The sequence below is a fragment of the Symphalangus syndactylus genome, chromosome 21, assembly GCF_028878055.3.
Source record: "Symphalangus syndactylus isolate Jambi chromosome 21, NHGRI_mSymSyn1-v2.1_pri, whole genome shotgun sequence".
Lineage (NCBI taxonomy): Eukaryota > Metazoa > Chordata > Mammalia > Primates > Hylobatidae > Symphalangus > Symphalangus syndactylus.
This window is the reverse complement of record NC_072443.2, coordinates 70242737-70258150: the sequence shown is the minus strand read 5'-3', so window position 1 is coordinate 70258150 and position 15414 is coordinate 70242737. Positions and strand designations below refer to the sequence as shown.

The 15414-nt window shown below is 44.8% G+C and overlaps 1 protein-coding gene across 5 annotated transcripts in view; it reads right to left on the bottom strand.

Moving 5' to 3' along the window:
* The window catches only part of PDZRN3 (PDZ domain containing ring finger 3), a 243732-nt gene that overhangs the window by 49741 nt on the left and 178577 nt on the right, over window positions 1–15414 (bottom strand). The window contains exon 1 of one of the 5 annotated variants that reach the window (XM_055259308.2): window positions 1958–2337. The exons of the other annotated variants lie outside the window; for them this stretch is intronic. Within the exon in view, the coding sequence (XP_055115283.1) occupies window positions 1958–2026 (69 nt within the window). The 5' untranslated portion in view covers window positions 2027–2337. Of the gene's footprint in view, window positions 1–1957; window positions 2338–15414 lie in introns of those variants that run through there. 5 annotated transcript variants of the gene reach the window in all.

The following is a 15414-nucleotide window of genomic DNA, read 5'->3' as shown; positions in this document are numbered from 1 at the left end:
GCATGGCTTCCTAAATTGCTGACCAAGTATATTCCAGATGGAAGTCATTTATCAGCAATTTACTGAGCAACGCTTCAGCCAGAAATATTTCCACATAAATTCACCTAGTAAAAAACAAACAACAGAATCCAGGCTCCCTCTTTTGGGGGCAGTTGTGTCTGTGTGTTTGGGGGTGGGGCTAGGGGGACTGAGCACAAATAATACAGAAGAATAAAAGGCAGGTTCACTTAGATTTGCCAGAGATGTAGTAGAGTTACTTTTTGGAGGGTGCCAGTGTAATTAATACATCCACAACTGTGACTGCTGAATGATATTTTATGTGCATTGATGGTAAAAAGCAAAACATTTTTAAAAGGCAAATTTTAAAAACTACCTTTTGACTTACTATGTTGAGCTATTTCAAATATAGCGGCAGAAGTCTGTAACACAACCCCCTTGCCCGAATGACGGCGTCTGCTGTTCCACTTGTTTCCTGCCTGCGTGCTGGACTCACTGAGAACTCCCCAGCTCACTGAGTGGGATAACTTGGCAAACTGAGGACTACAACTCACCACATGATCACACAAGGGATGGGGGCCAGATCGCCAGTGGTGACAGCGCTTTTGCCCAAGATCTTTAACATGTCTCCCAAATGCTTTGAAAAAGACTTAAGTCCAGTGCAGTCCTAAGTGTGAAGTCACAGGTCAGAAATGTATTTATTCCCAAGACTTATTTAAGATGCTTGTTTTTTGTAAGATATGTACCCTTTGCCTAAGAAGAGTGCCAAGCCTCAAAAGCTTTGTTTTGACCCTTTCGCTGTCTCAGTGGGGAAGGCAGACAGACAGAGAGACACTTTTTGTTCACCCAGGGTCATTTTATCTTTAGGTTTTGTCCAGAGAGGCAGCCAACCCACCTTTTGCCACGTCTCACTGTGTCTCTTTAAACATATCACCCCCTGGTGGCCTAAGCAAAAAATGACACTCAACTGAGGGAGAATCAAATTCTTTTTTAAAAAGTCTGGCTCTTTAAAAAATATACTAATATGCCACTGATTGTTATAAATCAAGAAACACACACCCTTTGCTTCTCACTTGCTATAACAACCTTCTTCTAAAATGCTTATCTAAAAAGAAAGCCTTAGCTGGATTATGATTTTTTTTTCATTATTGCCAAGACAAATTTGAAGAATGATTTTAGGAGAAAATCCTTACCTGCCAAGGTAGGTTACCAATAGCAGTATTAAAACCTCCTAGTTGGGAGTAGGACTTGAATATTTAAAAATAAAACATTTGACAAAGATGTAAGATAAATTATCTGGGTTGTATAATAAATATCCCATTTCATCTCAACTGAAATTTTCATGTTGCTCACAATGACTTAGAAGATACAAGTCATCTGATGTGAATGACAGCACCCAAGATCAAGTCACTTGCTTTTGAAGTTCTTAAAAATTTCACAGACAGAGATACAGAAATGGCAAGTGAGAAGTACCAATTTGAACCATATGTCCCACTACAAGAATTGCTAAAAGAACCAAGTCAGCAGAGGGCTTAGCCTGTACTGAAAGGAGCACCTTATAACTATTTGTAAACACAGACAAAACCTTGCAAGCATTAATCATCATCCACGTCTTCTCTAACTTGTTCAAAGCGTGCATGACCACTCTTTGACCCTTTGAGTTCGACAGTCTGGAGAGAGGTCAGTTGTGAAGGAGCCTTATGACAAGACTGCTTGAAACACATTTTATGACCATCAACATCTATTTATATTTTTAAATGCAGGCACCAAACTGCCACTGGATGGAAAATTTTATAACAGACTTTAGAGAAAATACACAAAAAAGTCAGAAAGGCTGCCTCTTTCAGAACACAAAATACGCACAAAAACACACATAAAAATCCCCACTACCTTTCCTAGAAGTTACACTTGGCCAGGTGGGTGCCTATGCACTTCTACGGAATAAAATGCAGGGTGTTACCTGACAAACTTCATAGAGTAATTTGTACTGCTCCTCTTGCTTCTGCAGGCTGCACAAACTGCATCCCATGTTTAGAAAAACGTCAAAGGAAGGCTTCCGTCCTCGCCAGCACCCGGGAAAAGCAGCTCCCTTACAGTGCAGGCATTGAAGGTATCCTTGGAGAGCCTCAGGTGAGTCAGGCGATTGCAATGCTTCACATTGGTGCTGCTCTCAGATGCTAGACAACAACTCTCTCCCCCCTCCACGCTTCCCTTCCTCCCCTCACAGCATGCATGCATGCACGCGCGTGCACACACACACACACACACACATACACAGAGACATACACGCACACCACTCCCTCCTCTGAGTGACTCTGGCAGCTGGATTGTGGTCCAATGCACACGCTATATATACTGCTGCTCATGCATATTAATCAGCTCTCATTGACTATTCATAACAGACAATGATACAGAAGCTATAATTGCCAACTATGACAGTTGAAATTTCTCTAATTAACAAGCAAGTGCTCCAGTGGTAGGGAATAATAAAAGACACTAACAATTTTGCACGCTATTTTCTGGCAGTTACAAATAAACATGACTGCATTTTTAGCAAGGTCTGTTAGGATAATCCCTAATGTGTTTCGGCTAAGTAGAAATTCATTTTTAAATATATCATAAAATTTCTGATGATATAAAATGTATTTAATGCTGCAGATAATGATGGCATATAAACGGACTTTATGGAAAGGACATGTTTTGAATAATGTTCATGTAATATTTAGTGCTTTACAAAGTTGCAGGGAAAATACTCCACATATGAATAAAATATAACACTTTAAATTGCAGGATATATCCATGAGTATGCAAAGTAGCTAGGGGTTATAAGGAGAGAGGCTGCCCTACAGGTGAGAAGGCAGATAATCATTTCCCAAATGCATTTTCAATTCCAAAAGCAGAAAGTTATTTGTTGAAGGGCTGCCCAACTAACTGGGAGGAAGAGAAGCAGTCAGCTTCGTGCCATCCCCTCAGCCATACAGATGCTGCAGATATTTCAGAGATGATATGGCTGGGCTGATTGTCACTGGTTACTACGGATCTGTATCTGATGTTCCATACCCGCCTAGACCTCTGAAGCTGTGCCCCGAGCTGTGTGTGAAGAAAGCAGAGAGCTGCCAGATTATACCTGGGAGGTGAGAACAGACAACATTTAAGAATTCTGGTTCTTGCTGCCTTGCTTCTTTCCTCCTTCAGCCTCTGTCCTGCTGAGTAAGCCTGACAGCTTTTCTAAAAACTTTGTTTTTAAATAAATGATTGCCCCATTGCCTGAACGAAATGCACAGGTACCTTTTTCTCAATGAAAATGGTCGATGTTTAAAATTCTCACAATTGCTTCCAGAGCCTTCACCATTTTACAAAGGTTTCATTTTACAAAGGTTTAACTGCCTCAGAGGAGGACTCCCACGTCCCTTGCTGAGACGTGCCATGGGGCCTGAAGAATAATGCTCCCTTTCTCAGGGAGCCGAGACACACCTGAGACGTGAATAAACCAGTCCCAATAAAATCCCACTTGGGCTGATGGCCAAAAGATGCCTCTGGACCCATTTCTCAGACACAGAAGACGAGGCACAGTGACTTGGCTCACACCAGCTAACAGCCCTGACTTGCTGGAAGGGGAGGAGCCTTCCTTCCAGGCGCTCACCTGGTGTCACTGCCTGGACCGGAGCAGTAAACTGGAACGTGCCACCAGGGAAAGGAGGCCACAGATGGAGCGGGGCAGCTGCAGTAATTGCTGACTTGTTCTGATGCTGTGCAGGGCCCTATTGACCCATGAGCACGTTATTGGCACTTTGGTCTCTTAATCTCTAGATAATAGGTATGATGCTAACTACCTTGCAGAGTTTTGTTGCAATGATTTGAGAAAACAAAAGCAGCTCTAATAAAAAACAGAGCTCATGTTTCTTCACTCTCCTTGCCTCATCCCCACCCTTGGTCCATCAGTGAGTCTGGTCTGTTCTACCCCAAATTAGATCTCAAACCTGTCCATTCTGCCTACTGCCCTTCCACACCATGGATTCTTAAATGATGATGCCCAGAGCCTCCTGGGCGCTCTCTGCCTCCTCTCCTGCCTACTCACCAGTTGCCTCTCTCCCCTAGTTCATTCCCTACACAGTTGCCAGGCTGGTCTTTACAAAGCAGAAAGGGATGACCCCACCGTTTGCTGAAAAGCCCTCAGATCACTTCCCATCACTCTTGGATTGAAACCCAAATTCTTCACCAGCGCTTACAACGCTCTGTAAAATCTCCCCTTTGTCCATCAGTGTCTCCATACCCATCATCGCTCACCCACTCTGGTGGTCACCACACTGCCAGCAAGCCATGCCCTTCTGCAGGGCCTCTGCAGGTCCCTCTGCTGGAACCGCTCTTCCTTTCTCCTTCCTTCCAACCCCCTACCCTCATCTCCGCTCAAATGAAGCCTCCTTACAAAAGCCTTTGCCAGGTATCTTGTATGAATTTACTTTCAGATCTTCCAAAGTACTGTGTCATATCACCCCGTTCATTTCCTTTGCATCGCTTTCCAAAATCAGTAATGATTCTGTTCACTTAATGCTTATGTGTTTGCTGACTGTTTCCCTGTGTGAGCCTTTTGGCTTCCTGAGGACAGGGACTGGGTCTGAATTTCTACCAGCCCAGGCCCCATGAAGGTGCTCAGGAAAACATACTCACTGGCTGCATGAAGAGATGAAGGATGACCTGTGCGGTCTCACAGACCCACCAATCACAGCACAATTGGCAAGTACCAGCAGGGAGAGGAAAACAAAGTGTGCTTGGGTGTCCCCACAAAAAAAGGCTTGCAATCACGGCTGGCTCTCCTCCCCCAAAGTTGAGGGCCTTTAAGTTATGTTTTTCATAATATTCTGTGGTTTCAAAGTAATCCTTCACCTTTTTCCTGCACATCCACAAATAAAAGTAGAAATGGGCCTAAGCTACATGATTAGGGAACTTTTACACATCTTTTACTCTTTGTTAGAAAGCTTCCCAATCTCCGTAACAAGCTGGGAGAGTTGTATTGCATATGGCACTGTATTTCCGAGCAGTGGCTCTCGAACATTTTGGCCATAGGAACTGCTTCACTCTTAAAAATTACTGAGAACTGGCCGGGTGCAGTGGCTCATGCCTGTAATCCCAGCACTTTGGGAGGCTGAGGTGGGCGGATCATGAGGTCAGGAGATGGAGGCCATCCTGGCCAACATGGTGAAACCCTGTCTCTACTAAAATACAAAAAATTAGCCAGGTGTGGTGGCGCACACCTGTAGTCCCAGGTACTTGGGAGGCTGAGGCAAGGGAATTGCTTGAACCCGTGAGGTGGAGGTTGCAGTTAGCCAAGATGGTGCCCACTGCACTCCAGCCTGGCGACAGAGCAAGACTCTATCTAAAAAAAAAAATTGCTGAGAACCTCAAGGACTGTTGTTTATATGGGTTATATTAAGCAATGTTTATCATATTAGAAATAATCAGGAATTTTAAAGTATTTATTAATTCATTTTAAAATAGCAATAACAAACCCATTACATAATAATATAAATAACATTTTTATGAAGTGACTATATTTTCCAAAACAGAAGTTTTTGAGAAGGACAGCATAGTTTTACATCTTCCAAAAGCTCTTTAAGGGCTAGTGTAATTGAAGACAGCTAGATTTTCACATTTGCTTCTGAATTCAAATGCTTGTGATATGTCATGCAACTGCTAGAAAACTCCACTGTACTACATGCTCATAAAAGAATGACAGTATAACATCTCGGTATTTTTACGAAAATGTTTTTGACCCCACAGATCCCCAGAAACCAGTGTCCTGGACCCCCAGGGGTGCCTGGGCCTCACTTTGAGAATAGCTGCCTTACAAGGGTACTTTGGTGAGTCCGGTGTCTAAGAGCCTCACACTGCAGGATGTGGAGAGGAATGGAAAGGACACTAACACAAATTCGACTCATGGCTGGGTTTCCATTCTTGTGATTAGTATGTGTTATTTGGAATAAAAAATGGAAAACACTCATGCACCCATTATGCCTAAAACAAGACATACCAAAGTGTTTTTTTTTATCTAATTTAAAGTACCCTTTACTTTGGAAAATAATCTAGACATTTAGAATGGTGTTTTATTTTCAAAATGTTGCTTTCCTATAGTAAGGAACACACAATTGTGTAAAAAAGGAGGTTCACCTGCTTGATGATACACACCCTACCATTTAGTAAAGCTCGTCCCAGAGGCAGTGTAAGGGCAAAGAAAGTCTGTTAGTGATTGCAAGTTATTTATAATAGAACTGTTTTTGAGAGAACAGCTGTCCCAGTAAAAATGAAAAAACTACTGGCCACACAAAGGCACACATTGTTTGATGAAGATGCTTAACGTCTTTTTCAAGTTAGTAATCACATCACTGGAAAGTGCCTAATAAGCTCACCAGAGCACAAGGCACTCTTCTCGGGTGCTCTGCACCATCAGACGCCTGCCTCTTCCTGCCTTCATGGAAATTAAAAATAAAGTGCAAAGAGGGGTCACCAAGGAACACAAAATGAGACAAACAGATAGACAAGGCATATACACAAAGGGCTTAAAGTGCCCAGGGAATATCCCTCATAATCGTTCTTTGAACTCCGTAGGTCATCGGGGTGCTACAGACAGTCAGCAGATGTAGACATGAACTTATATTTATTTAATTGCTGAATAAGCTATCTAATTCAAACATATTATTTTCAGCATACTGACTGGATTGTCTATTTGCCTGATACCTGAAATACAACCTTGTTTTCTCTATTGTAATGATGAGCACAGGTCTCACCATGCTATGAACTTCCAGTCCAGCCATACAGACTTCTGAAAGAGTCATGTCAGAAAGAAGTGAGATGGCAGGACTGAGGAGGAAACAGGTCTGTGTGGAGCAATGGCATCCCTTTGTTAGGCACCGGCCAGTCATGGGATAGATTCTTCCTCTCTCAAATCTCTCAGACCTGCCCGCTGGCTCTTCTTTCCTGGGGATCTTTCCATCTTTCTTCTGGATCACACAGATTCACTAACTTGTCTTCTTCCCGGGTGGAACCCCACCCTCCCTTCAGTGGCTACTGTTCGCCGGGCTAGAATAGTCCTTAACAATACACACACAGCCAATAAACCCATCAAGCTCAAGACACAGCCCAATTTCTCATGTGCATGGACCCAACTTCTCTTAGTCTGCCCAGCCTCATCTGTGTCCTCTGGACACGCGTGCTGTTTTCCGGCAGTGCTGAATGAACTGGGTCAGGTTCCTTCACACCTCCACGTCTACACATAGGCCATGACCTCTGCCTGGAATGCTCAACTCCATCACCTTCAGGGTGCCCCTTAAGTCTCACCTCCTCTGTCCCACCCTCCTCAGTGCCCTGCACACTGTCCCAGGTGCCTCCTTACGGCACGATTCACGTGGATGGTCACTTTGTGTTTGCATCCCTCTGTTCTTCCCTGGAGAGCCCTCTTCCAGTGCAAGAACCAGGCCTCAGTCAGTGGTATATGCCCACCAACTTCCTCCTCTGATGTTCCATAAATATCTGATGAATAAATTCAGCATCAGATACATACTGAGGGCCTGCTCTGCACCAGGCACTTTTCTGGGCTTTGGGTGTACAGTAGTGAGCAGATAGACAATAGTGTCTGATATGAACAAAGAAGTTGGCTCTCACAAGAAGGTCAAGGCTGTAGACCTAGAAGAATTGCTTTTTCTGCCTTTGGTAGGACAGTTGTTCCCACAAGCCCTGTATACTATTCATGGCTAGAGAGCCCAAATCACAGTCTGTTGAAGAAATGGTTTAGTCACTCGTGAACCCTCACCCTTGTCAAGGTGACTTTTCAACAGCTTGTCTGAACCCTATTTAGTGAGTGGCCACTTGTTCTTGAAGAAGGAGTTAAGAGGTGGATGAAAATTGTGTCTTCATAGCAAAGAAAAAAAGCAACTTCAAAGATGTCAGAATGCACACACAAAAAATGTCAAAGTAAAAAATACGTAACAGCAGCTGTGAGTGCAGTTTTTGTTTCTGAAAAGCTACGTAAGCTCAGCACATCTGCTTAGGCCCTCATATCTTATTTTATTTTTTGAAACAGAGTCTCACTCTGTCACCCAGGCTGGAGTGCAGTGGTGTGATCTCAGCTCACTGCAACCTCCACCTCCCAGGTTCAAGCGATTCTCTTGCCTCAGCCTTCTGAGTAGCTGGGACTACAGGCATGCACCACCACATCAGGCCAATTTTTGTATTTTTAGTAGAGGTGGGGTTTCACCATATTGGCCAGGCTGGTCTTGAACTCCTGACCTCAAATAATCCACCTACCTTGGCCTCCCAAAGTGCTGAGATTACAGGCATGAGCCACCGCGCCCAGCCTCTTATTTTTTTTTTTAAATGAAAAAATATTTTTCCTTTGCCAAATTGATTGAGGTGCTCCTCTCTTGAGGGCATTTTCTTTGGGCTGTAGAGATCTGGAGGAACTGCCTGGCTGCCTGAGACTGATGGCTGTTTCACTTGTACTAGTTTGGTGCAAAAGTAATTGTGGTTTTTAATGTAACATGGAGAGGAGGCACATGCTGAGGCCTGCTGGGAAGGGGAGCAAGGCAGGTGGTGAGGGCAGCCTACTCTGTGCCTGCCATGGCTAGCTCCAAACCCCACGCAGACCAGTGAGCATCAGTCTCTGAGAGTCATGCAGCAGACCCTGAAACAGGTTGCTACAACAGCCACAGGAACTGGGAATGGGGAGGCCAGAGTACAGGCATCCCTGCCCTAGGCTACCAGCAGGAAGGAGATCTGATGGGCCTTGATGTCACAACATGCAGCCCAAGTTTTCTGAGGGGCTTGAGGCCTCAGGGACACCCCGTGAGACTCCTTGACTCCTTGGAGGTCCCAGAACACACTGTGTTTCCTGACACTGGTGACAAATTGGTACCCGCATTTCCCCAACTAGACTGGAAATTCCCGAGGGCGGTTCCCGAGCAAGTCATCTTTGTAACCCCTGAAATGCCTATGACAACACCCAGGCTCCAAAAGGCCCTTGCTAACTGTTTGGAATTAACAAGTGTGAGTTCACACAGTGAGTGTCTCGGGGATGGGGCAGGGAAGTGTAGAGAGTGAACTCAGCCCGGTCCCTCAGAACAACTTGCATAGAGCGTGGGAAATTCACAGCCTTTTAGGAACTTGGTTTCCCCCACTAACAGTGGGGCAATCCCCCAACCAGGGGGAGGGCTCATGAAAAGAGAGAAAGCCTTGAAAGGTACTGAAGCAAGGTCTGTGGGTGTGCACTAAACCAAAGGAACAGTCAGAAACCAGGGGCAGAAAGCCCTCCCAGCATTTTCTGGTGCAGGAGTCGGCAAACTTTTTCTAGAAAGGACAGGACAGAAAATATTTTACACTTTGTGGGTCAAGAGGCAAAATCAAGAAGAGTATATAGATACTTATATAACAACCATTTAAAAATGTAAAATATGGCTGAGAGCGGTGGCTCATGCCTGTAATCCCAGCACTTTGGGAGGCCGAGGCGGGCAGATCACGAGGTCAGGAGATAGAGACCATCCCGGCCAACATGGTGAAACCCTGTCTCTACTAAAAATACAAAAATTAGTTGGACGTGGTGGAGCGTGCCTGTAATCCCAGCTAGTGGGGAGGGTGAGGCAGGAGAAACACTTGAACCTGGGAGGTGGAGGTTGCTGTGAGCTGAGATCGCACCACTGCACTTCAGCCTGGTGACATAGTGAGACTCTGTCCCCGCCAAAAAAAAAAAAGTAAAATACATTCTTAATTGCAAACTGTACCAAACCAGGCTGTGTGCTGGATTTGGCCTGTGGACGATAATTTGACAACAAAACAATCACAGATTGAGCCAAGAGTTCTTTAACACTTGGTGATGATACGGTTAGGACGAAGTATTTCTCTTACCCCTATTTTACCTAGGAGGGAACGGGGGCTCAGGGAGGCAGAGTAATTTGCCGAAGAGCACACAGCCTGCAAATGGCAGAAATGAGATCAGAATTTGTAACCCCAAAGCAAATAAGACCTTATATCTTCATTAGGAATGCTGAGGCGGGCAAACAGGCTTTCAAAACTGGCTTCCTGAGAAATGGCAGGGACTGGTAAAGAAAACAATCCAGGAAACCCAATGTACTCGTGAAGATGCCGATCAACATACAGAGTCTGTAAATTACTGGCCTGCTGAACAGGACAAGGCATGGCTTGCTGAGACTATCTCCTTCTAGATATGAGGTTTCCTTTTAATACTTACAGCTACCAAATGGCCTGATCACAAAGTCCCTGCTGAGTCTGGGGGATATGAAGGGTCTCAATCATGGTCCATCGGTAGTCTCTTTGCCCATGTGAGTGTGACCAATGTATCAAAGGCTCCATTCTAAATGGCATGGTGGGGCAGTGGCGGGCATGGTGGCTCTGCGATCTGGGCCAGGCTCCTAGCCACCCTGGGGGTTCCCTGCTGGGCTCCTGGAGGACCTGCCTCAACCCTTGGATATAGGGTTCCACCTGACAGCAGGAAAAGAGATTTGAGGCCTGGAGTCCAGGCAGGACAGATGGTAGAAACGAACGGAGATGCATGGTGAACACTCGAGACAGAGGCGAACTGGGGAGGGCATCAGGCCAGGATTTGTAGGAATTCAGGTGGCGGCCTTTGCATGCTTCAAAGTCCTAGGTAGCTTAAGCCAGGCTTAGCTGCAAGGGGAGAGACCCTAAGGAGAGAAAAGGAGAACAAGTGACAGGATGAAGAAAGGGGAGAGATTCAGAACTGGTGCTACAGGGCACATGAACGTGACACCAATTGTGTTACTGTGGATTCAGAAAAATGACTAGAATAACACGCTGGGAAAAATGTTACGAGCAACACAGTGTTACAAATCCTTGAGGGAGATGTGATGGCATTAAGTTAAAACAAAAGAATTAGGTAAGAGGTCACAAACTCTATAGTGGGCTGTTGTGGTGTCTTAACATTTTAACTTAGGCACTAATTCAAAAAAGCAGCAGCAGTCATCTGAAAATGTGTGGATTTTTTTTTTTTTTACATCTTTTGAAAATTCCTAGTGTGTGGCACATATGACCTTGCATTCCCATGTGACAAAAATGAGCAGAAGCAGGGTAAAGCTGTCCCTTGAGATGGGGTATGTGGTCCCCCATGCCACAGCTCCTCCCAGGCCTCTTCACTGGCCACTTTCAGCTGGAGTTGTTTATAAAGGACATTATAAAACAGAAGAGCCTTGGTATAAGATCATAGGCAGAGACTGCAGCCTACCTCCCTCCCTCCCTTTTTCCCTCCTTCACCTGAAGGGAGGCTGTGTCTCCTATGAGCTCACTTCAAGAGGGGGCGTGGGAATCTGGCTGCTCCCAGCCGCGCCCCACCACCTGCCCAGTGGGTGTCAGTGTCATGGGTGGAAATAAAAACCTCACTTCACACCTTCCACCTATTCATTCACGCCTCCGTATTGATCGCCTGCTATGAGCCAGACACTGTTGTTTAGTGGTAAACAAAACACACAAAACCCCCCTACCCTCCTGAAGCTGCTGTGTGCATCTGACTTGCAGCCACCCCAGGACGACAGCTGCTCTAAGTTCGCAGATGGCTTCCCAGTTGCCAAACTCCAACCATCCCCAAGTCTTTGGAGTCACTGGCCTGCGTGACTTTCCACATGGGGTCTTCCCACTTCCATATTTGTGCATTCCAACCCTCCAGCTGCAGGGAACTACCATGATTTTTGACTTACAACCTCTACTATTAACTTGATTTCTTTTCTTTTTTTTTTTTTTTTGGGACAGGGTCTTTGTCGCCCAGGCTGGAGTTCAGTGGTACGATCATAGCTCATTGCAGCACTGAACTCTTGGGCTCAAGCTACCCTCCTGCCTCAGCCTCCTGAGTAGCTGGGACTACAGATGGGCACCACTATGCCTGGCTATTTTTTTATTTATTTTTTGTAGAGATGGGGTGGGTCTCACTTTGTTGCTCAGGCTGGTCTTGAACTCACGGCCTCAAGCGATGTTCCTGCCTTGGCCTCCCAAAGTGCTGGAATTATAGGCATGGGCCACTGAGCCTGGTCCAGCTTTTTCTTTAAAGCTACTCACATGGTTTTACTTAAAATACTTTTGAAATAAAATCTAATCCCCACTGTAAATGGAAAATCAGCATCATTTGCTATGTATTAAAAATTACTATAAAAATAATCACATCAATTTCAAAATTAAAAAGGGCTCATCTTTATGCCACATAATTCTGATCCCACCATATGTAACATGGCTAGAACGAACGCCCAATTGGTACTGAATTTCAGCCTCACTGTGACCTTTCCCACATCTGTCTCATCAGCCTTTCCTATCTGTCTCCTGCTATCCTGCCCCTGATCCCATGCTTAGGTCTGCTTTGTGGACTGACGTCCCTAATCCTTTCAATCCATGATGCTTTTATTGACCTCATTAGCCCTACCTGGAATACCTTCCACACATACATTTGTGCTTGTTGAGATGTGAGCTCCATCCTTCCAATCCCATGCATATTAAAGCCCACCCCAATTTGTCCATTAGAATTGATCTCTAGCTCCCAGGTGCTCTGCCAGAGAATTTGCTGCCGTCTGCACCGCGCCAGTTTCTTGAGGGCATGTCCATCTGTCCTCCTACTCCTTTCATTTAAGCAGGTGAATGTTATGCTAAGTGTCTAGGACAGAATGGTGACTGTGGCCAGCCTCTTCCTTCTAAGAGGACAGCGACGAGTTCCTGAAGACAAAAACCCCACCATGGTTTATGACCAATAAATAGCTTCATTACCGTGATTAATCAACAAGCAAGTGCTTATTGAGCATCTGTGCTACACATCGTCCCAGCTCAGGGAATACAGAAAAACTGTAAAGCCTGTCTCTATACTCAAGCAGCTGATGATGTCTCCTGGGAAACAAGACTAAACCATAAAGGGGGAGAGGAGAAGTCAGCTGTAGACAGCGGAGGTAGTGGTGGAGTAAGGAAGGTTTCTCCTGATAACCCCCATGGGGTAACTACAATATAACTCTCGGGGCCATGCTTTTTGGTTTGCTGTGGATACTACAGCCTTTGTGGAAAAGGCACAATCTGAGCTGGTTGTTGCAAGATGGAGGGAATAGAGACACAGGGAAAAACAAGCCAGGCCAGAGCCACACGTGAGGAAACGCAGAAAGGAGAACTCTGACTATAGATGAAGCAGGTACATGGGCTGTGCTGCCTAGGGAAGGTGAGTCCACACGAATGGCGGTCTTGAGGGCAAATGAATGATGGGATAGAAATGATTTCTGGCGAAGAGGCCTCTGACTGGCGTGTAGGCTGAAGTGAAGCAGGAAGGTATGAAATGGCGAGAGGGTCACACTGGGGCAGAGATAGGGAGAACCTAAATCTGAATTCAGAACTGGGAATCTCAATTGCCAAATTACTTTGTATCCTGTTTGGTAGATCTCAGGTCAAACCACAGCCAGAAGTGGATCTGGGAAACACAGATTTTTGTTTTTATTCTTGGACATACTCTAGGATTCAGGACATGCCCTCATAGTAGATGGTCCTTTCCAACAGCTGGTAATTGAGCCATAGGCGACTTAGCTGTTCGTGTCTGAAAGAATTTGGAGGCTAGGAGAAGCATGAGTTGGATGGATAACTTAGGCACTACAGGGAAGCTAGTTTAATATTTTAAAGTCACCCAGAAGATAAAACAAGTAGTTGCAAGAAAGACACTTGCGAAAAACAAAACAGAACAAAAAACACTGCAAAGTGAGGCTTCATAATTCACTCGTACCTATAAGGTTCATGTGCTATCAAGTCTGAAATTACTTATCAAGCTTCTATCCTGGATTTACTTTCTCTATAAAACAGTACTTCAGAGAATAAGTAAGTAAACACCATTATGACCAATGGTTTAAGAGAAAAATGCTTCCACAAATGGCAATACTAATTTTTTAACATTCTCTGAGAAAATATAAAAACTTGATAGACTTGAGAGCCGGGTAAGAACTATTGATGTTGTACTTAATCTTTAAAATTGATATATGTGTGTCCAAAAGCTAATAAAGTTCCCTCTCCTATAAATGGGGGAAAGGAAAACACTAGATCACAGGCAACACATGCTTAGGATTCTGGTCTGATGGCCAGAGCCCAGGGGCAGGGAAAATTGAAGTGATTTAAAATAGTCCCTGATAGGATATATCTGATATTAGTGGGCTTGCTGAAGCGAAACAGTAATATCAGACAGATACAAAGGTGTAAAACCCATTAATGTGCGTCCAAATGTTTTGATGCCTTGACCCCAACATCTTGCAGGTGATTCGTCCCTGGGGGTAGGCACAAGTGTGCTGGGTGATATCAACTAGAAAGCTGATAAGTGGGTGCTCTGAAACCACAATTTATTTTTTGGAATGAAATGAGGAACATTAACAGCTTGTTTCATTTTACACCTTTCATTGCAGAGGGGTCCCCGTCAGCACTCTGAGTTCTGCCCACCTTCTCTTTGAGTCCATCTACCAGGACCTACCTTGGCGTGAGGCATTTTATTTCAGGAAAAGGAATAAATACAGTTACATGGGCAGTGAGCATTTCTTCAAAGCTTTGCTTGGCCAAGCCATGCCACGATCCCACCACAGCAGCTAATGACCAATCATACCGTGTGCTCTACACACCAATACTATTCCATCATTTGGATTCCATGGACTGGTAAAATTAGAGGGGAACAATGCTGAGGACTAACAGAGTGGCCAAATACATATTTGTCTTACAAGGACATTTAAAAACTTCATGCGGTAGTACCTTAACTGGAAAACAAAAACCTGAAAAAATTATCAGACATAACCTCAGGAGTTTCAAAACAGAATAAGTTTAAATTTACAAAATACTGGGAGGCCGAGGCGGGCGGATCACGAGGTCAGGAGATCAAGACCATCCTGGCTAACACGGTGAAACCCCGTCTCTGCTAAAAATACAAAAAATTAGCCGGGCGAGATGGCGGGCGCCTGTAGTCCCAGCTACGCGGGAGGCTGAGGCAAGAGAATGGCGTGAACCCCGGGGGACGGAGCCTGCAGTGAGCCGAGATCGCGCCACTGTGCTCCAGCCTGGGCGACAGCGAGACTCTATCTCAAAAAAAAAAAAAAAAAAAAAAAAAATAAATAAATAAATAAATTTACAAAATACTCACTACACTTTCTTATCTGCCTGACTCTCTGTACAAGGATTCAGTTGCTGGCGGGGACAGACAGCAACACGTCCCAGGGAAGCTGAGGAAGAACGTGGATGGAAAACAGACTCCTTCTGGTGATGTGAACCTTCCCTTACCTTAGGAAGAAGGGTAACCAGGGTGCACAGAAGAATGGAGAATTGAGGACCTTTTCTGCTCAGTTCCTTCTTTAAAATACTGAATCCTACTGCATCGAGCGAGTAGGTTTTCATGTCTTACCCTTGTGACTTGTGCAT